The sequence below is a fragment of the Parus major genome, chromosome 3, assembly GCF_001522545.3.
Source record: "Parus major isolate Abel chromosome 3, Parus_major1.1, whole genome shotgun sequence".
Classification (NCBI taxonomy): Eukaryota; Metazoa; Chordata; class Aves; order Passeriformes; family Paridae; genus Parus; species Parus major.
In genome coordinates, this window is record NC_031770.1 from 1,473,921 (window position 1) to 1,499,075 (window position 25,155).

At 42.5% G+C, this 25,155-nt stretch overlaps 1 protein-coding gene across 6 annotated transcripts in view; it reads left to right on the forward strand.

Annotated features, from left to right (window-relative positions):
* EML6 (EMAP like 6) overlaps nt 1–25,155 on the forward strand; it is an 85,653-nt gene that overhangs the window by 47,717 nt on the left and 12,781 nt on the right. For 4 of the 6 annotated variants that reach the window (XM_015621138.3, XM_015621143.3, XM_015621140.3 and 1 more), the window contains exons 14-29: nt 1,512–1,630; nt 2,338–2,524; nt 3,132–3,237; nt 6,272–6,365; nt 8,965–9,065; nt 10,237–10,439; nt 11,619–11,730; nt 12,390–12,517; nt 13,203–13,344; nt 14,345–14,497; nt 14,750–14,881; nt 15,718–15,806; nt 16,427–16,603; nt 16,702–16,903; nt 17,105–17,231; nt 24,312–24,326. In XM_015621138.3, coding sequence (XP_015476624.1) covers nt 1,512–1,630; nt 2,338–2,524; nt 3,132–3,237; nt 6,272–6,365; nt 8,965–9,065; nt 10,237–10,439; nt 11,619–11,730; nt 12,390–12,517; nt 13,203–13,344; nt 14,345–14,497; nt 14,750–14,881; nt 15,718–15,806; nt 16,427–16,603; nt 16,702–16,903; nt 17,105–17,231; nt 24,312–24,326 — 2,087 coding nt within the window. The remainder of the gene's footprint in view (nt 1–1,511; nt 1,631–2,337; nt 2,525–3,131; nt 3,238–6,271; nt 6,366–8,964; nt 9,066–10,236; nt 10,440–11,618; nt 11,731–12,389; nt 12,518–13,202; nt 13,345–14,344; nt 14,498–14,749; nt 14,882–15,717; nt 15,807–16,426; nt 16,604–16,701; nt 16,904–17,104; nt 17,232–24,311; nt 24,327–25,155) is intronic. The other 2 variants (XM_015621144.3, XM_015621146.3) reach the window with 1 other exon arrangement.

Consider the following 25,155-nt stretch of genomic DNA (forward strand, 5'->3'; position numbering starts at 1 on the left):
TGGCCTTCTAGCTGCAATGGGGAAAGGTCAGAAATTCCTCAGAGCAGGACTGGGATTGGGTACTGAGGGGGGAAATCCCAGAATAAATTGGTTCATGTTGATTTAAGGGATTTAATGACTGACATGAAGCTGCGTTCTGGAATGTGGGAAGTTCACCTCTAACATTCCAGGTTTTAGGCAAGGGCATCTTTTATCTTTTCACCTCACTTTCTTGACTACAATAAATTGCATAGGTCCTTCTGCCAACAACTTCTTTCACCTGTTTATTTCAGAGATCAGTCGTGATTGGCAAATGAAACAGATTTTTCAAAATTCTCTCCCTTCCCTCTCATTTAAACAGTTTCACCAGAGTGCTGGTCCCATCCTCCTCCTCCTCCTGATTTTCCATTTGTATTCAAATCAGTCATCATCCTCCTCCACGCTGTCTGTGTGTCAAAAAGGACGTCTGGGTTTAAAAACTACAAGTGACTGTAGTGACAATATCACTGTAGTGACAATATCACTGTAGGCAGTTAAACAGCAATATTCCAGGCAGGTTAATGCATGGAAAACCAGAAACAACTTAAAATAGCATCTCAGATAGGAACTGTGAGACAGCCCCAAGCAGAAACTGCATTTGGCATTTTGTTAAAGGAAATAATTGACAAAAGCACAGGGAAATAAAAACATTGATCTTATTTCGAGAATTGGGGTTTGGTTTGGGTTTTTTCTTTTTAATGTTATGCCTGAAGCAGCAGAGAGGATTCTACATTTTGAGATGCATCAGAACATGATGCCCCATTATTTTGTTTCACTGAGTTTGTTTCCTTCTTTTCCTTTCTTCCAAAAAATCTAGTGTTTGCTTCTTGGAAGTCAGGTAGATTTCTGTGGGAGTGGCAATTTCTTTGTCCATTTGTCCAAGAAATGTAGGCACAGGAAAGAAACACCAAAGCTACATTTTAGCATTGTAATGGATTTTGTTTGGGGGTGTTTCAAACACCTTTAGTGGCACCACAGAGTTTTAGCACTTCTGAGGTGTTTAAATGGAAGGTGTTTTGTGTATGTAGAGAGCTGTAATTGTGCTTTGGGATTCTGGACACATTGGCAGATCACTGAAGTGGTTTTGGTTCCTGGGTATTTCACCATAATCCCGAGGTAGAAGCAGTTCCTCGTGCTCAGCTTTGAGCTTGGACATTGAAGCACAGATGAAATTAAGAAACACCTGGAGATTCCCAGTCACCATTTACATTCCTTTTCACTAAGTGACACTGGAATCTTCTGGAAATAATACCCTCTGCTGCTGCTGCTGCTCCAGATTGTTGTTCTGGGCCACTCAGGCTAGGGAAATTCATTGTCCAAAAAACATTTATTATCATCTGAAAGCTGGGAACAACAGTGCCTGGCTCTGCATTGTAACCACTGAACATCACATTAGCATATATTAAATTTCATGCTTAAAGTCACTTTCACTGACATACACAAATATTTATAAAACCAGAGACGTGCAGTTAACTTTAGCAACTCTTCTTTAGGTTTACAAAGAAGACCTACCTCAGCTGAAACAGCAAAGTAAAGAGAAAAACCATTCTGTGCCCTTCCTTAAGAGAGAGCGAGCGCCTGAGGACAGCTTGAAGCTGCAGTTTATACATGGGTAGAGTAACTTCAGATAATATTTGTTATTTCTCATTGATTAACATTGCTGGGGTGTTCTAACAATTTGGATCAGAGCATAAGGAAAGCATGTTTTGGTGCTTACCCACAATTAATTTGTCATTGTTACTGTGGTTTTCTTAGAATATCAGATAGAGATTTTCTGGTTTCAGTTGGATTTCAGGCTGGATGGAGCTCTGAGCAGCCTGGGCCAGTGGGAGATATCTCTGCCTGTGGCAGGGGGTGGAACTGGGTGATCCATAAGGTCCCTTCCAGCCCAGCCCATTCCGTGGTTCTCTTTGCCAAGGAACAAGGGAAGCTTAGAACACTGATAAATAACACATCAGTGTTGAGTTTTGTACTTGTTGCTCACTACACCTGATGTTTCCCAGAGCAAAGGTTCTCTGTTAATTGTTTGTAATTGCTGTGATTCTCTGCTCCAATCCAACTCCTTGTGAAGCTTACTTGGACACAGTTCTATGTAAATGTTACAGCCTTTTTATGAAATGAATGCTGATTTAGGAATTGAGTGCAAGGCAGCCCTTGAGATGATTCCTGAATTCCTGCTCTTGGGGGGAGCAGTCTCTGCCATACCTCTGAGCTCAGGCTGTCTCCTCAGGACTCCTTTCCTTTAACACACCATGATTTGTAACACAGATTTCCCCAGCAGCCATGGGACAGCCACGAGGTGTTTGGTGTTTGCTGCAGGTACAGGGGCTATGACTGCAGAAACAACCTGTTCTACACCCAGGCAGGAGAGGTGGTTTATCACATCGCCGCCGTGGCCGTCGTCTACAACCGGCAGCAGCACTCGCAGCGCCTCTACCTCGGCCACGACGACGACATCCTCAGCCTCAGCATCCACCCCATCAAGGACTATGTGGCTACTGGGCAGGTGGGGACTTCAAACCAATAGAAGTTATATTTTTATACAGAATTAGAAAAATCCCCATTCTCTTTTTCCTTAAATGAAGTGTTTCCTCCTAAATCCAGGCAAACTGAATGTTGTTTCCTATTTCCCTGCCAAGACTGTTGGAGGTGATGATGAAACCGTTCCTATATAGAATAAACTCTGCCAGTCTTGTGCTATGGCCTTCTAAATCTTAAATTTACTTTTAATCTCTGCAGTAAAACACAGGAGCTGTGTTTTAGCTCCTTCCTAGAAGGTTTTGGACTTTTGTTACTCTGTTGTGGTATTCTTGTCCTGCAGGAGCTTTCAACAGCCTTGCTCAGATAAAAGCTGTTGGGCACTTTCCTGATGTCTGGTACTGAATGTGATGTATTCAGTGTGTACATACACATTCAGACATCAGGATAAATGACCCCATGAATATTCTCCTGAATAGTGATAGAGACCAGCCACTGATATAGCTCTGAAAGAGAAAATAAATCTTGAAAAAGATAAAATAGGCCACATGACAAAGATATGATAATGCTAATTACTGTTATTGGTGTGCTCTGAACTTCTGTGGGCAAAGATGCCAATTAACCCTCTGATCTAGGTTGGAAGAGACGCTGCCATCCATGTTTGGGACACCCAGACCCTGAAGTGTTTGTCATTGCTCAAAGGCCAGCACCAGAGGGGAGTGTGTGCACTGGATTTTTCAGGTAAGCCACTGCCTATGTTTATCTAAATGATTAATTTAAAAGCAGCTCTTGTGATGAAAGTTAATTCAGAGAGGTGTTAAATGACAGCCAGTACCAATTTTACATGGAAGCTTGCTGACTTGGGATAAAAATAGCGTGTGTAGTGAAGTCAGTCGTGGGCCTTTGGTCACTTGGTCAGTGACTGATTTTGGCAGTGTCTGGTAGATAATACCAAGTGTGCAGCTGGAATTCTGGTCACTGCATGGTGGTGTGAGAATTTTAAAGCAGGCAGGATGGTGACTCAAAGCATATAAATGAGTTGGAAATGTCACCTCTGGGCTCATCCAATTCTTCACATTTGCTAGCAATTGTCACATTTTTCAGTGAATTTACAGAAGAAGTAAATATGACAAACAATTGTCTGCTTTCTCTCCCACTTTCTTTTCCAAGCTGGCTGCCCTAAGCTCTCTCAGTTTTTAGGGGATAATTCCTACTAAAAGCACTAAAGCACTGAAGAATATCATCCATATGGTGGGGACTTAAATACTTCTGTATCTTTATAAAAGGGCTTGAAAACTCATTCTTCCTTCTTCTATTAAAAAAAAAAAATAATAAAGAGATTACTTTATCTGAACTAGCCTCTACTTGATCTGATTTTTTTTTTTACAATTATATTCAAAGCTTATTTCATATTCTGCTCTCCAGAAATGGGGTATTCATTAGGATGTAGATCACATTTGTAAGACAAGACTATATGAAAGAAGTTTGACTTCCACAGAGATAAATCTGTGGAACTCAGTCATATTCCATTATCAGGAGAGGAGCCCTGGTGTTCATCCAAGAGCTTGAATTCAGAAGTGAAATTGCTGACCCACTGTGGTGTGTAAGCTCCCTCTGAAAGGAGATAAAGTGCCAGAAGGAGGGAAAATGGATAAGGATGATTTAACTGATATTAGTGTGCATAGATGTCAAAAACCTTCTGGTTCAGATCCTTAATTGAGCAAACGTTCCTATATTTGAAAATACTTTGTGGTTTGCATTTTTAACACCAAGAGAATTCCTGTCCAAGTAGGAATATTCTGGCTCTTGGAACCCATGTACCTGTAAAGAATAAGCTGGCCAAACATTCTGTGGGCATTAATCTGTAAAAAAATACTGAAGGTTTTTTAAAAGTGTAGCAATCATTCAATATTACAGTGTTGCTTTAGGACCTGATGCCAGGAGTAATGCCCACACTGCATTCCTGGCTCCAGGTGGGATTCTTGGCATTGACAGGGCCAGAGAGCTGAGCAGATGTGCACCTCCCTGCAGGATCAGAGGCTGCACTGCCCTGTGTAGGGGATTTGCATTGTCTTAATAACAGAGATTTCAGAATTAGCTTCAGATCACACACTTTGGAGCTTACAGAAAGAAACCCGGGGCTCCCAAGCTTTTCTGGCTGTAGCTGATGCAGCAGCTGACTCTTGCCCTGGTTCTCCCTGCCCTCACTCCCTCTCTGAAACATCAGCTGCTGCCCATTTCTGAAAGCTGGGTCCTTCTGGTGCAGCCCTTCTCAGGACACTGATTCCAAGAGGATCATTTCATTCCTGCAGAGTTTGGTTGTGCCCTCTGGTGGCTAATTTAACATTTATACCTTGGGATATTGTTTGGAGGGTATAGTCCATGTTAGTGCATAAATCTCCTGTTTCAAGTAAATAAACTTTAAATTATTGTGTCTTTTGGGGATTTTTTAAATAAACTCAGTTTTGGTTTCTTGTCCTGTATTTTAACTTCATTTTTTCCTACCTTATTCTGCTCTTTCCACTTGGTTTCTTTCTGACTGATTATTAAATTCCCCTTCTCCTTCTTGATTTGGTTCCAGTAGAACTCAGTCACTAAAGTCTGTAAGAACTTACTCAGCCCTATGAACTCTGCAGTCATTTTGATGGAGTGATTTATACCAGTGATTCTTTTTCTTCTTGAAGTCAAATATGGCCAAGCCCAGAGTCCTTCACATCATTCATTTCTGAGAAGCACATTCCCAGATCAGTGCTCTTGTTCAGTCTCTGCCCAGCTCTGCTTCCTCCAGCTTTGACTTTTCTGCAGATAAAATATCCAAGCAGGTGATCAGCTCCTCCTACACCCTAGAAATAAAGTTCTATTTTCTTATCATAAACTGCAAAAATCATGGCTTATTTTAAAAACTTTTTAGAATTTCAGGACAAAAGTTTGTCTCCAAAACTTTGTTAGAGATGGTTGTGTTTATCATTATTTTATACACGTGGCAAGTGTGCCTGGGTACTGTTGAATTATGGATGATTTTCTCTTCTGGCTTTCCTTCCTCTCATTATCAGTACTGCTGTGTCTTTCCTGCAGTGAAAGCAAAGATAGCCAGCAGTTATTTTTAGCCTTAAAATTTTATATCGTATTTATAGTTTCATCACCCTGCCTATGAACATTTCATACTCTACTAAATCTCTGCACCATTTCAAGCAAAGAAAAAAGGGCATCATCTGATCAGAAATATTTCAAATAAAATGCAAGGTGAATTTAGAGCGCTTATGAATTTATGAAATTGAATTTCACTGCCTTGTTTGATCCTCCCTATTTTCATTGTACTTAGGAATATTTTGCCTTTGGGAGAGATCTGAACTCCAATTTCTTGAACTATTGGTTTGGGGTTTTTTTTTGCTTTATTTATATATATCTTAATATCTATATATCTAAATATCTATATATATATCTGTATATCTATATCTATATAAACAAAACAAATATATATATTTAAAATTAATTTCTTGAACTATTTATTGAACTATTGGTTTAGGGTTTTTTTGCTTTATTTATCTATCTATCTATATATCTATCTATATATATAAAGAAAGCAAATACATATATTTAAAGTGCATATTATAAATATTTATGTATTTTTATTTCATTTTTATTCATTTATTCATTTTTTATCCATTTTTAATTTATTTTTATAGCATTAGAAATTCAGTTTGCAATGTGATTGTTGTGTTCATTTTCAGCTAAAGCCTTAGCACCTTTAACTCTCAGTATTGCTTCTGTACAGCTGATGGGAAATGTTTGGCATCTGTTGGGCTGGATGATAACCATGCCATTGTGTTCTGGGACTGGAAAAAGGGAGAAAAGCTGGCAACAACCAGGTGAGGATAGCCACAGTTTAAAATGTCCCCTCTGATTGCTTTTTTTCTGAATAGCATCATCCACATTTTTCCTGTGAACAAAGAGATAAAGCAGAACTCCCCTCTGAAAACAGGATGGTGTTTCAGAGCAACATACCCAGATTAAAACCCTGGGGATGCACAGTGCAGAGTTTGGAAATTGTGTGAACTATTTCTGGCAGGAGTTCCTTAGCCTTTCTGTTGGGAGAGCCACATTGGCACTGTGGTTTGTTTCAGGCTTTTCAAGTGAAGTTTAATCTTTTCTCCCAGTTTTATGTCCTGGCTCAGGGCAGAAATCACCAGAGGTGTCATTTCCTTTATGTGTTCCATGATGTGCTGGGTTCCATCAATAACCAGATCACTTTCTAAAAAGAAAAAAGAGCTCCCTCTAATCTATATATCTTTTTTTAAGCACTGCTGATCCTGCCTTTCTTCTGAGCCAGCTTTGTCTGAACTATTTGCTCTTTCAATTGCCAAAGGACAGCTCAGCCAACAACCTGACAGTGAAGAGTCCTCTGCAATTGCGTGAAGGGACCATTTCTGGGAAGAGAATTGGACTAAAATTACATGTTTGCTATTTTATATTCAAGTACTGGGTTGCAATAATAGATGTTCAGTGTAGGAGCATCAAACTGTTTGAGAACCTGGTTTCTGTCTCAGCCTTGGACAAAGCAAATGTGCCCCTGGTCACTAGGACTGAGCAGAATTCCTGTGAGAGTGGATGCCTGTACCAGAAGGGCAAGGGCAGAATCCTGTATGCTCTCTGCAGCCATGTAATGTAGCATTGCTCAGTAGAAATTGTTAGTATAGCTGCAAAAAAATGTCTGTGAAAGGTAATTTACTTTGATTACTATATGGTGATGTGTTGCAGAAGAAGTGAGATTTCCTGGCAGCAGCACTCTGTTAGTAGTGCACCATTACTGAAGAAATCAGTGTTTTACTCCATGTGTGTGTACCACAATCTGTTAGCTCTACAATTGCACCTCAGACATGCAGTTTATTAGGCAGTGAGGGTTTAAATCCTGTCTCAAATCTGTGCTGGAGGCTTTGCTTAGCAACAGCCCTGGCTGTGTTGTAAAACGTGACATTTTCCTGGGCTTTGCAATCCCAGCTCTGCTGTCCCCAGACAGATTGTGCTTGACTCGCAGGCAAGGAAATACTTTATATATTCCCATGCTGACCTTTAAGCTTTTAAAAACAAGATAATGATGAGCTGTGTCATTACCTGGCTGCTGGTGCTCCCAGGACAGATAAAACAAGGAGCACTCGGTTTCTTTTCACCATGCAATGCTGCATGTACCCATGGATCTAATCCTTGCTCATCTGTTCTCTTGAAAATATGCAGGGTCCTCTTCTAAAATGTTCCAGTTTAAGCCATTGTTTAGATTTTAGCAGTGCCTAAAGGCAAGTTCTCTGTTCTGGTGAGCACAGGGGGACACAGGGAGACAGACAAAAGCCCTCACGTGGCCTTTGCACACAGGAATAAAAGAACATCTCCTTATAATCAATCATATGGACACATATAAACCTGAAAAATGGGTGTCCATTAACCATATACAGACATTCATGTTTATTCTGCAGTTATATTTATTTTTTGAAATGTTCTTTTTGTTTAATCTTTCTAGAATGATTTATTTCAGCATAACTCCTGGGTTTTTTTGTTGCAACATTAAGAACACTCTTATTTATTTGCTTTAATTGTTTCAGAGCTAAATTATTCAGCTTGTTTCCCTGTCCTGGCTCTCCTAGCTCCTGTCTAATTTCATTAAATCCTTGTGGAGTAAGTTGGATGCAGGATGTGCTGCAGATGTCAAAGGTGGCCAGTTTTGCATCCAGACCGATCCACTGGAAGGAAATCCTCACCCTGAGAGGGGTTTCAGAACAATGTGATTTTCCAGATCTGCTGAGCCTGTCAGGGAAAAGTGACTTAATCCTAGCACAAAACCTGCAGATGTACAGTGAAAAGCTGCTCTGGGGGGCTTAGAAAACACTGACATAGATAAAAGTAATGCTTTAGAAATGGGAATATTTTTTGCTATGATAAGACCCAAGCTTGTAAATTCCCATAAATACATCAGCAAGCATAACTTTAATTACCCAAGAACTAAACCTGGAGGTGAACGTGCTGCTGAGTGAACTGCTTCCTACACTATCATTTTCAAATTTGTGATTTTATTTTCCATCTTGAAGCCCACAGATTAAACACTTCCTCACTTTTCCTGTCAGAGTATCTTTCAATATTTATTGAGTTCTCATCCATTTAAATATTTATGTTGACCTTTATGTCTTCTTTTAATTGCCTTAACCTTTGTTGCCTGCTCCTTTGTTATGACTTAAATGAGCTGAAATTCAGTGGGAGAGGGTTTTTATTCCCTACATTTCTGTACTCCTCACATGGTGTGTGCTCAAATTCCTCTTGCCAGCTCCATGGGGCAAACTCCCAGAGCTGAACCCTTGCTGATTAGAAATATAGCTCTCTACTTTTTGTTAGATGGAGAAATTATTTATATCAATGATTTAATTAGTTGGAAATGTTAAGTCATCCCTTGCCAAGCTTTTAAAATGCCTACCTTTGTTGCAGGGGCCATAAAGATAAAATATTTGTAGTGAAGTGTAATCCACATCATGTGGACAGACTGGTCACGGTTGGGATGAAGCACATCAAATTTTGGCAGCAAACAGGTACTGTATTGAATATTTTATATTTTATTAACATAAGGATTTGTGAATATTTTTAATGCAGGAACACCATGTTCTCGATTTAAGAATTTGTTTTTTCCAGTTACCAAAATATTAAAGGGGTGAAAACCCACCTCTGAGTCAGCAAATGTCACAATATTCCTTCCTCCTTGGAAAGAATTTCCAGTTAATTGTGTTTAAATTCTAGTCATATTACTAAGGAATTCTCCTGAGCAAGCATCCTTGGCTCCCAAAAAATCAGGTTCTGATTGAGGATATTTTTTATTCAGGACTGGGTTTTTCACTCTTCATGACTTTTTAGTTGGGTACACATGGCACAAGTACTCAGAACAACTCAAAATTAGGTAATTTTAAGAGCTTCCTGCACTTCATACTATACTTTAAGGGTTCAAGTAATTGAGGTGCTCTAAGATTAAAAATATTTTTTTCTGCTTTTTTTTTTTCATCTTGAGGTTATTTTTGCGGTGATTACATAGACTTGCATTGCTGTTTGCCAAATTCCATGATGGGAATGTGCATTAAGCAGCATCTTACTCCCAGAATAGTCTCTTTGCAATAAAAATGGTGCATTTTTAATTCAGATTTGCTCAATGGAGTGGGGACTCAGTGTGGTGTGAGCTGTGGAACCCACACAGGGTGGGTTCCCTTGACACAGGGCCACCACTGCAGATGATATTTTGTAATTTATGTGGATTTTTGTCTAAGCATTGGTTCCTGGGCCTTCTGGCTGCTTCTGCTTCCTGACCCACGGCAAGGCTGGGGTGGTTTGGTTCTCTGACAGCCAGAGGAGCCAACCTGGACATTTATTCTGCCAAGCTCTGCCAAATGCTCGGGGTGCCAGGGAACAGCTAAACCAATCTTCTAGTTGTGCTCACCTCTACAGAGAAGCAGCATGGCAGAAGCTGCTGTGGGCAAAAAGCACCCTGCCAGCCACTGCAGCAGCTGTTTTTGCACGATTCCTCACCAGATTTCTCTCTTGCTGGGAAAGACAACCTGAGGCTGTCACCGCTGCCTTCACTTTCTTCGTGCTTTTCCCTTGTGCGCCAATTCTGGATTTTTGGGCAGCCACAGGAGACCTTGGGCTCAGACATTTGTCCTTTCCAGCCCTGTGGCTACGAGCCCAACCAGAGCGAGCCTTGTGCTGCTGTTGCAGGGGGAGGCTTCACCTCCAAACGGGGCACGTTTGGGAGCGTGGGGAAGCTGGAGACCATGATGAGCGTCTCGTACGGGCGCGTGGAGGAGCTGGTGTTCTCTGGGGCTGCCACTGGTGACATCTACATCTGGAAGGAGACCCTGCTGCTGAGGACAGTGAAGGCCCATGATGGACCTGTGTTTGCCATGCATGCACTGGACAAGGTCTCTAGCGCTTCCCTTTGATTTTTTGTTGCTGTAATGGATTTTAGAGGTGTTTGTAATTAAACAAAGCCAACGGGAACGAGTTCTGTTATTTGATAGATCTGGATTTGTAAGTACCCTGTGCCACGTGCTGGTACCTGAACAACAGCTTTCTGACCTCTAAAAATCCAGAATTTACGTCTCACTCTGCTCAGGAGTGTTGTTTTCATGTTTGTGTAAACCACAAGAGAGTAATGGGTGACATTCCTTGCCTCTTCAACCTGATCCCAAAAATATTTGTGCATTACCAGTTTCCAAAATATGAAACATGATATTTAAACTATATTATTACTGTGTCTTACACTTTAGATATCCAAAGGTTTTGAGTTAACTATTCCAGATATCAAAAGAATTCTCTTTTGGTTGCATCAATACATCTATGAAAGAAATTATGGCAAAATATTTGCATCATATAAATGAGCTTAGGACAAAGTTTTGCCCCTGGCAATTTGAAGATAATGTTGATAATGGACTATCCCTTTTGAGGTTATGGTTTCAACTGTAGAAGTAAAGGATGAGAAGAATGTTAGCTATTAACATTTTTATATATCAAGGTCAATTGAGATCCCTGTGGCTCAATCCTTTCTGGCCCTAATTGATTGTTCCCAGCTTTCCCATCAATTTTTCTGTTTGATCTTGGCACTGAACATCCTTCTTCACTTAGATTTTTGTTGGTTAGTTATTTATGCTCTTTTGCATTCACTTGGCCCAGATAATCTGCCCAGGGAATTAATGAGAGGATTGGTCCCTGATGCATTATTAGAACTTGGGTTGAAGCATCTGTTAAGTCAATTGAATCTGGAATAGCTTAAGAAGCTGTGATTGCCAACTACTGCCTCTTCTAAGGGTAAAACACATTTTTCCATCTCTTATTTCCACATGCAGGCAAATGTCCTGGCCCAGCATTCCTGTTTACAGCAGTGTGTGCTCCATATGCTTGCAAATCTTTATAACCCTAGAAAAAACAACTCTAAAATCTTGTCCACTTGAATGTTTCCATCATAGGTACAGACTCCAATATTTTTAGTTTGACACATGACTAAAAAGCAGGGGAGGCTTTATTGTGCCTTTGGACATGTCCTTTTGAATCTCCCCCTGAGTGCTGACATCTGTGTGTGTTCTCCTACTGTGACTGTGCAGGGCTTTGTGACGGGTGGAAAAGATGGAATTGTGGCCCTTTGGGATGATATGTTTGAGAGATGTCTGAAGACATATGCTATTAAAAGAGCTGCACTCTCTGCTAGTTCTAAAGGTATTGGTTTTCATTATGCTTCAATAAGGAACTGTGTGCATGGAGGGTGCTACAATGGTAGTAAAAGGGTAGGACTGGGTGTCAAATCTTACCAGCAACCAAAGGGAGCAGCAACACACCACTTGGTGCTGCAGTGTTCTGGTTTGGTCCATGTAAGATGTATTTCTTGTGTTCCTTGTCATTTAGAATTTGTTCTGCTGTTCCCTTTCTATTTCATGACATCGAGCTTTGTTTTCATTGGTGAAATGATTTTAAGGAGAAATGTGCCCAGCCTTGAGATTGGCAGTTCCAAAGTCAACCCGGTTTCCTTGGCTGGCCACATTCCCTGTGGTGAGAGCAGGGACCTGTGAAGTTCCCCAGGCCTCAGTGTGGGAGTCTGGAAAGGGATGTTCACATGTAATCACAGAAATTCTGAGGTGCTGGAACTCCTGGGCCCCTTAGACCCTGTCACTGTTAAAGCAGTAAAATATCAGTCTTTATATTGTCACTGCTACAGACAAACCCCCCTCTCTAAATTAGTAAGGAATCCATGGATTAACTGGCAGTTTAATCAGGCAATTTTACCCCATGTGCAGGATTTTGAACAGATTTTATTTATATATAAAGTGCAAGTGATATGAAATTTTAATATATATATATATATGTATTGCATTCTTCAGGTTTACTTTTAGAAGACAACCCTTCCATCCGAGCCATCAGCCTGGGACATGGGCACATCCTGGTAGGAACTAAAAATGGAGAAATACTTGAAATTGATAAAAGTGGGCCTATGACTCTGCTTGTTCAGGTACTGTGTGGATCTCCCACAGCAAATTATTTCCTGTATTTTTACAAAAATGCTGGTTCTTTGGTATTCTTTTTTCAGTAAATTTTGATCACATGAAGTAATCCTTCAAATTTGTCTTGCCTGCATGACTGCCTTTGCTATCCAAAATGTGTGAGGTTGTGTTTTATAAAACATTGAACTCATTCACTAATGCAGATTGAGAGCAGTAAGAAATTATTTAACCTTGATATGCAGTGCTAACAAACTGGATGCAAACTGAAGGAAAGCTGGAAGAAAACAGGAAGAGTGATTAACAAGTTGGAAAAGTGAGAATCTGAGGCAAGATTAAAACAAAGTATTATGTGTATGTTGGGCAAACAAGGATCTAAAATAGGACGTAAACTTTGAGGATTAGCCAGTATCAGGGTTTTAAGCTAAAGAATCATGTTTGGGAGTAACTGTTCCCTCAAGTTTGGAAAGGAGGATATTGGAAGAAGAGGAAATACAGGACAATGGAAGGGCATTTTATACATTTGTCAGGGGAGACAGAGCAGACATTCAGGTCTTTTGGAACATGTAGAGCTTTGGAGAGAGGAGATGGTGAAAGCTTTACTGCCTGGGACTTACAAAACAAGGCAGGGCAAGCTCAGAACATCACACAGCCCCACATGCATTATTTCCTCCTGTATGGAATGCTTTCCTCCAGGGCCATATGGAAGGAGAAGTTTGGGGCTTGGCAGCTCATCCTCTCCTGCCCGTCTGCGCCACCGTGAGCGACGACAAAACCCTGCGCATCTGGGAGCTCTCGTCACAGCACCGCATGCTGGCAGTGAGGAAGCTCAAAAAAGGTAACCCTGCCTTGGCCAGGCCCTGGGAACTGTGCATCAATCCCCTGGCACAGCTCCCTCTCTGCTTGCAGGGCACATCTCAGCCCTTAATTGGGTAGGCAAAGGACACAGTCATTAAGAAATTGGGAGCACGGGAAATAAATTGTCTTTGGCATGTGTCAAGTCAGTGTAAAGGGAAGGAAGAAAAAGAATTGTAATCTATTGTAATGAATAATAATAAAATAAACTTCAGTCTCTTTTCCCCCAATTTCAAGGGGAATGAGCTGACCTCAGAACCACTTTCCTCCCTAGGAATACTTAAGGCCAGTACGTTGCTGACATAAACCAATTTCCTTATAAAGATAAAAGTACAATTTCCTGCATGTTGAGCACAATCATCTTTTGCTGTCAATGTGAGTTTTACCTGTTACCAACTTCTCTAAAATTAACACTTTTCCTGCCCACTCCTATATAAAATTAGATAAGCCACATTGAAATGCTGCCTTCTCAAAATTACTCTCATTTTATTAACTCATTGAGATCCCTCAGGAAATTTTGAAATGTTCTTTTTCAGTGACAGATCTGGAGCACAGAAACCCTTAACTGGCTGGAGGAAAACAGAGTTAAATGTTTTGGAGAGGTGAACTTGGGGAGGGATGAGGATAGCTGCAGGAGAGTATGGTCAGGAATAATGCTGAGGCAGAATTACACTGCCCTTAGTAAATCTTTGAATTTTCCATCGGGATTTCCTTTCTGTATGTGTTTTGGGTGGCTTTTTTTGGTTTTATTTTTGTCATTGGTGTGTTTAGAAGGTGGTATTTGCACATAAACCTGTTTCAAAAGACATTAAATGATAGCTGTCAGCTCCAGAGCACCCTGTAACAAAGCATCCATCATAGGCCTCTGTGACATACCTGTTTCAAGAGATAACAAATGTGTTTTAAAACGACATACTTGATGTAAAAACCTTTCAGCCCCAGCTTTTCAGCTTTGACAGCCTCATTTCCACGTGCATCCGCAGGCGGGCGCTGCTGTGCCTTCTCTCCGGACGGGAAGGCGCTGGCGGTGGGGCTGAACGACGGCAGCTTTCTGGTGGTCAATGCCGACACCGTGGAGGACATGGTCTCCTTCCACCACAGGAAGGAGATGATCTCCGATATCAAGTTTTCACGAGGTACAACCAGATGATAAATTGGAGTGTTTATCTTGCAGTTTGTTTCTCTGGTCTAGACAAGGTCGAGTGTTCCAAAGGAAGACTTGGCTTTGTGTGTGCTCCGTGCATTAAATACTTTACAATTCTGTGTGGCTGTGTGCTGCACTCTAACAGGCCCTCCCCTGCCTGGTGACTTCACTGGAGTGGTGCAAATCACACCAGGATCAGTTGGAAGATTTACCCCTTAATAACCTCGGTGTCTCCTCCTTACAGAATCAGGAAAGTACCTGGCTGTGGCTTCCCACGATAACTTTGTAGATATTTACAATGTCCTTACCAGCAAAAGAGTTGGAATTTGCAAAGGTGCCTCGAGCTACATCACCCACATCGACTGGGACTCCAGAGGTAAAGTGCTGGCCAGAGATACAGACTGGAAATGCTCCTAGAATGGAATATCAGGAAGCTGTTCCCCTCCAGTTACTGACATCAGCCACTGATGCAAACGCTTTTTCCCCATGGGGCACTGGATGGATCCAGTGCAATTACATTTGCTGGCATCCAGTTTCCTTTCCTTGCTGAGCTCTGCATGGCAATCCCTGCGAGAAGCTGGAGCACGATGGTCCCAACTAATTAAGTCCAGCAGGATCCATAATGAGCTCATGCCAGTGAATCTTCCCAGAGCAGGTGTGATGTGTGTGTGGCCACCTGTGTGCCTGAGCCCTGTCCCTGCTGTGTGCCACCCCAAAACGTGGTGTGAGCCAGTGGCAGCAGCATCTCCATGGGCACAGCAAACTTCCCATCCCGGGGCAGCTCAGAGAGGAGCTGGCTCTGCCACTGGGGCAGTGCAGGAGGGATAGGAGCTGGCAAAGGGTCCACTTTTGGCAAAGCTGCCTTGTAAAATTATTAGGAAAACTAACAGCACATGCATTTATTTTTGACTTCCATTAGTGTGATGATGAAACACAAGCAAAATATTCCCTATCAGCAGAAACTGATTTGCTGTGCAACAACAGCTTCTTACGGATATTGGATATTATTGCAAATAATACTTATGCATTGAATCAGAGTACAGGACCCTTACAGGAGTGATTTTAAGCATCTGTGTTACTTTGGCTATGAATAACTCTCTAGAGGATAATTTCTTAATTAACCCCCAGAAATCTCTTCACTCAACCAAAAGAATGTTCTTAACAGTCATAATAATTAATAAGATTCATAACAAACTCTCCTTTTGTATCCAGGAAAGTTATTGCAAGTCAATTCTGGTGCCAAAGAACAACTATTTTTTGAAGCACCGAGGGGGAAAAGACATATCATAAGAATTGCTGAGGTATGAATTATGTGTGCTGGATTATTTTTACTGGGAAAATTAATTTTAAGAATTGTCTTCAAATGGTGTATTTTTTTCATTTAATAATGCTGTATTTACAATGGTTAGAATTAGAATGATTTAGTAATTCCACAGTGTCTTTCCTAGCATTTCTAAATTGTAGAATGTGCAGTTTTCTGCTTGTATCTCTGAATTTATTATTATTTATCTATTAGCAGCCATTTGCCATAGTCCCCTTCTCAAAGTCACCAGTTTTCTGTGTAACCAGTTTCATACAGGCTATAAACCACCTTCAAACAGCAGGACCTGGCTTTTCATGAAGCTGATTACTTGTGACATGTAATTCTGCTGCAAAATTGCCAATGTTTAGCGGCTCAGAAATCTTCAGGGAGATTTGTATCCAAATCACGCCCTCCCTTGGAAAAATGGGAATGTTTAAAGTGTTAAGTCTTTTGATGAAGACACATGGTTTATATTAGCAAGCTGGAGCAGCTCAGTTTCTTAAGAACTAAAAATATTAAAATAAAAAGTTCAAACACAGACAAGTATACACACAAAGCTAGTGTGTATTTGGTATGTTTTAAGTAAGAAAGCTTCCCCTGGGGGAATTCTGCTTGCAGATAGAGAAGATTGAATGGGACACCTGGACATGTGTGCTTGGTCCCACCTGTGAGGGAATCTGGCCCATGCACAGCGATGTCACCGTTGTCAACGCGGCCAGTCTCACAAAGGACAGAAGCCTCCTGGCCACCGGAGATGATTTTGGCTTTGTGAAGCTCTTTTCCTACCCAGTGAAGGTAAGAAATGGGCTTATTTCAGTGACTGGAAAGGCAGAGAGGGAAGGTGCTGTTGCTGGGGTGCCAGGCTGCCAGCTGAGGGCTCCTCTGTGCTGCAGGGCCAGCATGCCAAGTTCAAGAAGTACGTGGGGCACAGCGCCCAGGTGACCAACGTGCAGTGGCTGCACAACGACTCCGTGCTCCTCACCGTCGGCGGCGCCGACACTGCCCTCATGATCTGGACCAGGGAGTTCCTGGGCATCCAGGAGAGCAAGCTGGTGGACAGTGAAGAGTCAGACACAGATGCAGAAGAAGATGGAGGTAAAAAGAGCATTTAATTCAGTCTTCCTCACCTGAATCAGAGATTCATGCAGGCCTTTAACTTGGAGCTTTGCTGTGCTAAATTTCAGTGTAAGGAGAGGATTTGTTTCCTTCCTTTCATTGGTGCAGATCTTCTCGTTCTCCACTCTCCCACTATGAAACAAGGGTAGTTTGTTTTATTCTGTGTTTTATTTTTCTAAGGTTATGATAGTGATGTTGCAAGAGAAAAAGCAATTGACTACACCACTAAGATCTATGCAGTGAGCATCCGAGAAATGGAGGGCACAAAACCCCATCAGCAGCTGAAGGAAGTTTCAGTGGAAGAGAGGTATGTCCCACAAAGGCTTTTGTTTCCAGGTGTGCCCTTTTGCATCTCTTTTCATTCAACCAAAGTTAGTCCTTAGAAATAAGACAGGAATTTTAAAATTCACCAGGTATCATTTAAAATGGTGTTCACAGGGTACATCACGTTCATGTGATGGAGAAAAATACATGTATATGACACATCTGAGAGTGTTGTGTTCTCTTCTACCATGCACATGAGCATTTATATTCTCTCCTAACCAGTGTGTGTCTGCAGCAGAGCACTTGTGATAGTGGTAAGCTTGTAAATATTTTGTGGTTAAGGCTTTGGGTTGTGCTTTTATGAAAAGATTTTCAGTCGCTTGTGATTGTGTTGGGTTGTCACTCTTAAAGCTGGAATTTCCTGTGGCACAGGCTGGCCTTAGGCTGAAATATTCTAAAAAAAACCTAGCTGGAAGGGGAACAGTCTTGGAGAGGAGAGCAAAGAAAAGAGGTGAGAGCTGAGAACAGAGGGTGAGTCCAGTGAAACACAGACCTAAAGGAGGGGGTGGCAAAATCCGATGGGTCAGAACAGGAGCATCTCTAACCAGTAAAGTACATTTCCCCTCAAAATCTGGAGCAGTAAATCCCTGCCTGTGAATCCAGCTGGTGACTAGCTGTGAATCCATTCTGGCTATTTTGATAGAATATTTTCTTATAAATGGGGATTTTTTTTCTCAGGAGTTTCCCTGCTCTTGCCCTGCACTGGGCACTGACACAGAAGACTGCTGTGGGTTAACCCACAGAAAGAATTTCAGCTTAGTAGCACTGTTATTGCAAAAGACAAAATGGAGTAAATAATCCCAAATCTCATGTAGGCCTTGGAAAAATAAGTTTCTGTCTTTAAAGTTCTCAAAGAATGCAGTGCTGAACATCTTGAACAGAAAGTAATTAATCATTTTTGTTCAGTAAATGTGCAAAACAGAAGAATTGGGTGTGAAATGTGGGGTATGAACAATAAGAAGAAAAATGTTTTAACAATACCATGCAGGAGGAGGATCAGCGATTTTTACAATAAAATGTTGGACAATAACCTTCTCTTTTCCCTTTCTTTTAAGAATATCTCTTTTCCTCAAATAAAGAATTTGTTCCTCCATTTTTCTACAAAAAGGCATCTGGTAAACATAAATGTTTGCAAATCGAGTTAAAAAAAGGAAAATTATTGTCTTATCTTGGGTGAATCGCTACATTGTTAGAGGAGTAGCAGTGGTACAGATGTTTCACACCAGAAACCCTTGTACCCTCTGCTTTGATGATGCAAAAGCAGCTATGGAGTGAGTTTAATTGACAGATTATGCTGGGCTTTAAGATGTCTTGTAGTCAGGAATTACGGATGATTTCAGCAGGAGCATCAGTGTCTTGTGCAGCTTTTCAGCACCATTTCCAGGAGTGAAAATCCCCCTTCAGGTTCCTGGGAGCTTCCCTTGGCAGCTGTGGGATGCAGAGGGATGGCTCTGGAGCCCTCTCATGGAGAGCAGGCTGTGCCCAGCCGGTGCCACAAAGCCCTGGGGAAGCTGCTCCGAGCCCCCACAGCTCCTGCTCTGCTGGACCCTCCTGAAATGGGGACACAGCACCTCTGGCTTCTGGAGCAGTCCCTTCACAATGGCTGCACGTGGAAATAACCCATCCCATTCATATCCCAAGCTCTGGACTCAGGAGAGGAAAAAGCAAGGAGGTCTTAACATTCTCCTGTCTTTTTTTCTTCTTGCTGTGCCTGTGTCATCAACAGTTCTGTACTTCATTTTAATCGAGGTTAAAAATAATCCCTTGTTGCTGTCCTTCCCATCTTTTCTGCTTGAGTCACAGCTCTTGTACACATTTCTATCTCCTTTTTAAATTATAGATGCTTCAGTACAATCACACCTTTGGTATTTGGAATTTGTTGTTTTGATCAATCTGACAACAAATCTCATAATTTTCATATGTCACTTGTTAAGCAAAGATAATTCAATTTTCCTTCTTCAATGGATTAATATAAATAGTGAGAATTTATAGTAAAATAGTCAGAAGCAGCAACTTGATGGTGAAATGTCAGCAAAAGGGCATTTCTGAGGGTGTTGTGATTGGGTAGGGCCTTCAGCTGTGAAAGGTGCTGGGGTTTGGGTGCAGTAAGACAGGATTAATGTGTTGGCTACTGCAAGTCTGTAATTCCTGGTGGCAGTGGGACAATGTGGGCACAATCCCAGCTGCGAGTGCCTCAGGCTAAAGCTGACTTCTCTCAGAAGACGTATGAAATATGAGGAAAGCTTTGTGGCTGTGCCAAATTCCATCTTTTCTGAGAACACAAAAGAATGTAGCAGCTGGAAAAGGGTTTGTTTGCCCATGACAAACTCCTGAAATCCCTGGCTTGACTGTTCTTTGCACCTCCACGGGTCCAAAGTGACAGTTGATCAATCCAGGTGAAATGGAAACTCTGCAAGTGCTCAGCTGTCTGTGCTGAGGGAAATCCTAAATGTTCAGGGAAATCTAAGGCCCAGGTCAGCAGGGCTCGAGGATGTGGAGTCTTGAAATCCCTGTGCCCAGGCCTGAGTGAAGAGGCAGCAAGGAATATTGAAGGCAGCTCCCAAAGCTTTAGATTTTCTGCCAAAGGCACAGCTGAAGTGACTCTCCCAGCCCCTCCAGGTTTGAAGAAGGGAACCCAGAGGATGTGTGCCATTCTGTTTCAGGCAAGTGTGTGGGGAAACCAGGTAGGCTTTTGAGGAGGAAATGTTTCTGGAGGAAATATTCCAGGTCTTTCCCTCTGTCATTGTGCTTAATGTCTGTCTGAAGACCCCAGTGATTGTGCACTTAAAGGCTTTTGTGCACTGAATGCTCTGGCATTGGTAATTTACTGCCACTCACTGCCCACGTGCTGAAAACCACGGCACAAAGCTGCCTGGAACAGAAACTGTGAGTAAGTCCCAGGGCCTGGAAATTGCTGCCCCACTTCACTGCAACTTGTAGTGAGGGTCTTGGAGCGTCCCCCTTGCTGGATTTGCATTGTGGCTTTGAGAAAGTAAAAACTGTAAAGGTGTAGAGAGAAGAAACTCATAATTTAGCAAGTTTAAATTAAAGAAAAAAAGAGGAAAAGCAGATTTCTTGTTTAAGCAAGAGAAGTGGGGCTAGTTGGGGCTGCTTCTGAGCTGCTTGTTGGAGGCAATGACTTGGAGCTCACTGGGGTTTTCACTTTTAATAGTAATATTTAGAGGGTGAACTGTTGCTGAAGTTATTTTCTTATGCAATCAAACACTTCAAAGGTGCCATGTGGCACCTGTGAGACACGTCCATCTGTTTAATCTTTCTGCTTGCTGGAATAAGCTCACAGGACTCTGTGCTTCCCTAATAGAGAGTGGTAAATCTGAAAACCTCCAGGTACATTGTTCCTCTAGAAATAACAATTCATTGTTCAATTCAGGAGGAGTCTGATCTCAGGAACTGTGATGGGACTCCTGAGAAGATTGCAAGTGTAGGGTTGGGAGCTGAACTGTACAATGATGAGTACAAACTTAGCAGTAATAATAAAGTTTTCCCTGAGAAAAGAAAATGACAACCCTTTATGAAACTTCTTTTTCCTGTCTAATTTGAATGTAATTAAAATAATCATGATTCTGCAAATAATAGTAAATAATCATTCTCTTGGAGGACCGTAGAAGTTGCATGACAGATTTTACTTGCAAGTTTGAATCAAATCATAGCCTGGTGTTTTTGGGGAACCAACATTTCCCATCCCCATCAGCAGCTGCAGTTTTAGGATGGCAAAGGGACGGGAGAGCTGTGGCTGAGGGACGGATTTAAAACGTCTTGCGGTTGTATTGGTGCGTTTGGTGAAGATCATTAATCGACTGTTGTTTCTCTCTCCTCTCCCTGACCTTGTTGTTTTTCTTCTTCCCCCTTTCCATGTTTTCCCTCCCACCCCTGCCCTTGTTTCCCATCCTGTCCCTGTGGCTGCCCCCCTGGTCAGGAGCGGGGTTCCCTCGAGAGGGGCTGCAGGATCAGTCTCACGGGGCGGGAGCTCCCAGCGCGGCGCTCCCGCTCCTCGGGACCCCCTGGCCACTGCTGGGACTGTCCCAGACAATCCAGGACAATTGTAAGCTCTGCTGTGTGTCACAGGAATTGTGCTAGTTTGGAAAAGGGCTGCTTTTTGAACAGGGACCATTTAAACCACGATGAGTTGATAGGATGAGAAGTAGCACAAGCTTGCTGACGAGTGTATTGATGTTACTAATCTCAAAGGCAAAGACCTGTTTGCGTTTGGCCTCCTACTAACCCCTAACACACCCCCTGCGTCTGCAGCTCTCCTTTAGCTCAATTTGCATGACTCCACATGAACCTGGTGATGGGAACTCCTTCAAGGCAGGTGGAATGTGTAGAAAACAAAAAGCAGCATTAGCATGTTTGTCTGGTTTTCTGTTTTCTCGGCATCCTGGCTTGTCTCGCTCTCCACGAGTGACCCACCTCAGAGCCCGGTCTCCATCGTGGTGTTTCTCATGTGTAATCATATGTCCTGATAAACATGAAAAGTTACAGAAGTTGTATTTCCTCTCTTCAAATGTTACTCATTAAATTATCAATTTCTTTACAACAACACGAGCTAATTTATATAAGCTTCCAAAATAGCCCCCACAAGTGTTTGCAGCACAAAGTGAATTATTAGACATATGGTTACAGCCTTGGTTCCTGCACCTTTACACGCACACGTCTGTGGGTGCAGTGGAAAGCTTTGAGTGTGAATCTGTGTTGTGTTTATGTGTAGGTGGGGACTACTCAAAATGTATCTGGAAAAACACATCCTTGGGCTGGAGAAAAGAACTTTGGGCTTGTTCCAGCAGAAAGCCCCTCTCTGAGAATGAGGGAATAATCCTTTGGAATATTCCCTTTCCCTTTCTCAGCAGCATTATGTCAAGTTAATGCACCCTAAATGCATTTGACAGCCTGCTGGTTTCATCCCAGTTGTCCCCAAGGCTTGTACACATTGTGACTGGTATTTGCCAGTCCCTGCCACACAGCTGAACTCAGTCAATCTCAGTGCTCCACAGGTCAGGTCAGCACAGAGCTGGCTCAAAGGTCTTCTGTGTCTGTGTGACACTTGGGGGGTGGAACTGAGGGGTGCCAAGGTCAGCACGTGTTCCCACCGCTCCTCTCTCTGCACCTGAGTGCTCTCTGTGCTGAGGGAGGTGGGAAACATTCAGCTCTCCTGAGGGCTGCTGTGCAGGAGGGAGTGCAGGGCTGATGGAAAAGCTGTGTTTCCCATGTGCTGTCACACACAGGGAGGCTCTGCCACACAGGATTGGTTCTGTGGTTTGATTTACACAGCACAGCCTCAAAACTTGCTGGAGCTATGCAGGGAATAACAGAACAAGTGGAAAAGGCTCTGTTCTTCCTGTGTGTGAGGGACAATGTGTCCAGAGGAGTGTCCAAGGTGTGAGGGGCAGCAGGTCCTGCTGCTGCAGGAGCTGTTCAGGGAACACCTCCCCAGGCTGCTCAGGACAAAGGCCTGAAGGTTTCATTGCAGTGATTGCCCTCCTTACTCCGTGCTGTAGTGCTCCTTGCACTGGGCACTGAGCTGGGATGACCTGGGAATGCAGTGACCAGCTGCCCTGACAGCCTGGGACAGCAGCTGCCCCCACCACATGTCCTGCAGTACTTTTGGATTTGATTTTGTTGGGCTTTTTTTAACATTTTTTTATTTAAAAGAGTGCATCAGCATGCATGTGAAGTTATAAATATTGTAACCATTCTGTCAGTCCTTTAAAAACATAATTTACCACTGATATTTCTCTTGTTCTGTTTGAGCTTTGCTTTGCTTTGCTTTATTTGAAAGTAGGGAATTTTCGTGTGGAATCCTATTCTTCTTGTTGTCTTATGACAGCTACATAGAAAGTTATCTTAAGATAGCTACAAAGCAAAAGTAACAGCAGGAAAAGTTGTATGTAAAACTCCTATGGGTGTTGGGATGGGAAAATCCAAGAGTTTAGAATTTATAAAATCTTTGAATCCCTTCTCTGGGAAGGGATTAAGAAAAAAGCTCAAGGAGTTTTGCAGCAGTTTGGGGGCACTTGGGAGTCCCCTCCTGTCACTGGTGAAGGGCACTTTCAAAAGCTGCTTTTGTATTTTTTCTGAAATGAACAGTATATTTTTTAAACCTTGGATTTTTGTTCTGTTGCCCAACCCAACCAGCCTCACCTCTCCTTGAACCTTGCTTTCTCTTCTCTGGAGCAGTCCTGCTTGTGTTTGTGTAGATCCAGGTGTGTTCCCTCTCCAGTTTGCAGCCATGTAAATCCATGTCTGTCTCCCTTTTGGGCTCGAAGCTTTTCCCTGCCTGTCACCTTCTGGCTTGCAGGACACGCTGTCCATCTGTCCCTGCTCCAGACCTGCTTGGTCCCTTCCATGTGAGGCTGTCTCTGGAGTTCCCATGCTGTTCCCCTTGGCCTCGGGGCAGAATGTTTGTGTTCTCCCCAGACAGCGACTCTGCCCTGTGCCCCAAAAACAGGAGTGGGTTATATCCCCCTCCCAAGGAATTTATCATAACAGTTTTTGTTCTGCTTTTTCTTTTTGCCCTTATTTTCCATCTAAACAGATTTAGCTTTTTTCCCCTCATAGTTTGGCCCTGTTCTCTAAGATCACATCTCTTTCCTCTCTCAAGGTGCCCCACTCTTCCAAAACCCCATCCCTCTTCCCCCCAGCCCAGCTCTTGTTGTGTCCATCTCTTGTTCTCCATCCCGGTGCTGCCTGCTCACCCCAGCCCTGCTTTGGGCTTCTCTCCCCTGGTGGCTGGAGGGAAAGTTCACTCACATCCTTTCACATTTCTGCATGAAGGTGGTGCTGAGGTTTTGTCAGTTTGGATCTGGACTTCTATCCCTGACTGACAACTGCGTGTCCTCATGTGAGAACATCCTCGAGATTGCCTTGAGTAACAGAAATCTTCTCTGCTGAACACCCAAAGAACTGAAAGCCTCTAATATCTGACTGTGTCTTATCTTCCCCAGAGCTCCTCCATGCCATAACGTAATCTAAGCACGTTTGTTTTCAATTGCTGCAAAGAAACCGTTAATGCTTGTGTTATGTTTTAACTTGCTTTCCTTTGGAGGCAGGGAATTGTCAAGTAAGTACTGCTGGGGAGCCCAGCCGAGGCCTGGATTGCTGGGAATGTGCCTTGCAGGTTGCACAGGTCCAACAGGCCCAAGGGATGTCGTTTGCTACAGTGCAAATTTCTTGTCTTGCCACTGTCATCTTCTGTAGCAAAACAAACTAGGTGTAGTCACAGGCTTGTTAAAAGTGAAATGACTTCTTCAAATGTTTCAGATGCGCTGCTTTCCGTTTGTTTGATTGAGATGGTGATGGGGCAGTGAATGCACACGTGTGTATATATACATGGCCATGTATATATGAATGCACACAACATCTGTGTTTGTGTGTGCTGTGCCTAGGTATCTATAAAAGTATCTGTGTGTGTGTGTGTGTGTGTCTCCAAATTAAGCCTCATGCTTACAATCTGGTGACTATCAAGCATGTCACAGTGGTAGTGTTCTCTTGCTTTCATGAAGTATTTTGGCTTGCTCTTGTCATAAACTTTGATATTCCTAGGTAAAGAAATGTGGAAATGATCCAGTTTGAAATAACACTAAAACAGAAAAAAGCATACAAGAAAACAATTGTTTTCCTAAGTGCCAGTTCAGAGGCCCTCATAAATCTGGGCTGAGATGAAATAATGAATTTATTTTGTCAGAGTTTTGTAATAATTTCTCTGCCCCTTCCCTGTCGGTGGCAGCACCGCTGTCGGTCCTGCTCCACCCAGGGTCACTCTGGGGGACTCGAGTGACCCTTTCTGAGGAAATAAAGGTACTTGTTCCCTGAGGACAAGGCAGGACAGGCTGTCCTGGGAGTGACTTGGCCTCTCCACAGCAACTGTGGGCTAAATTGCAGCTGAGCTG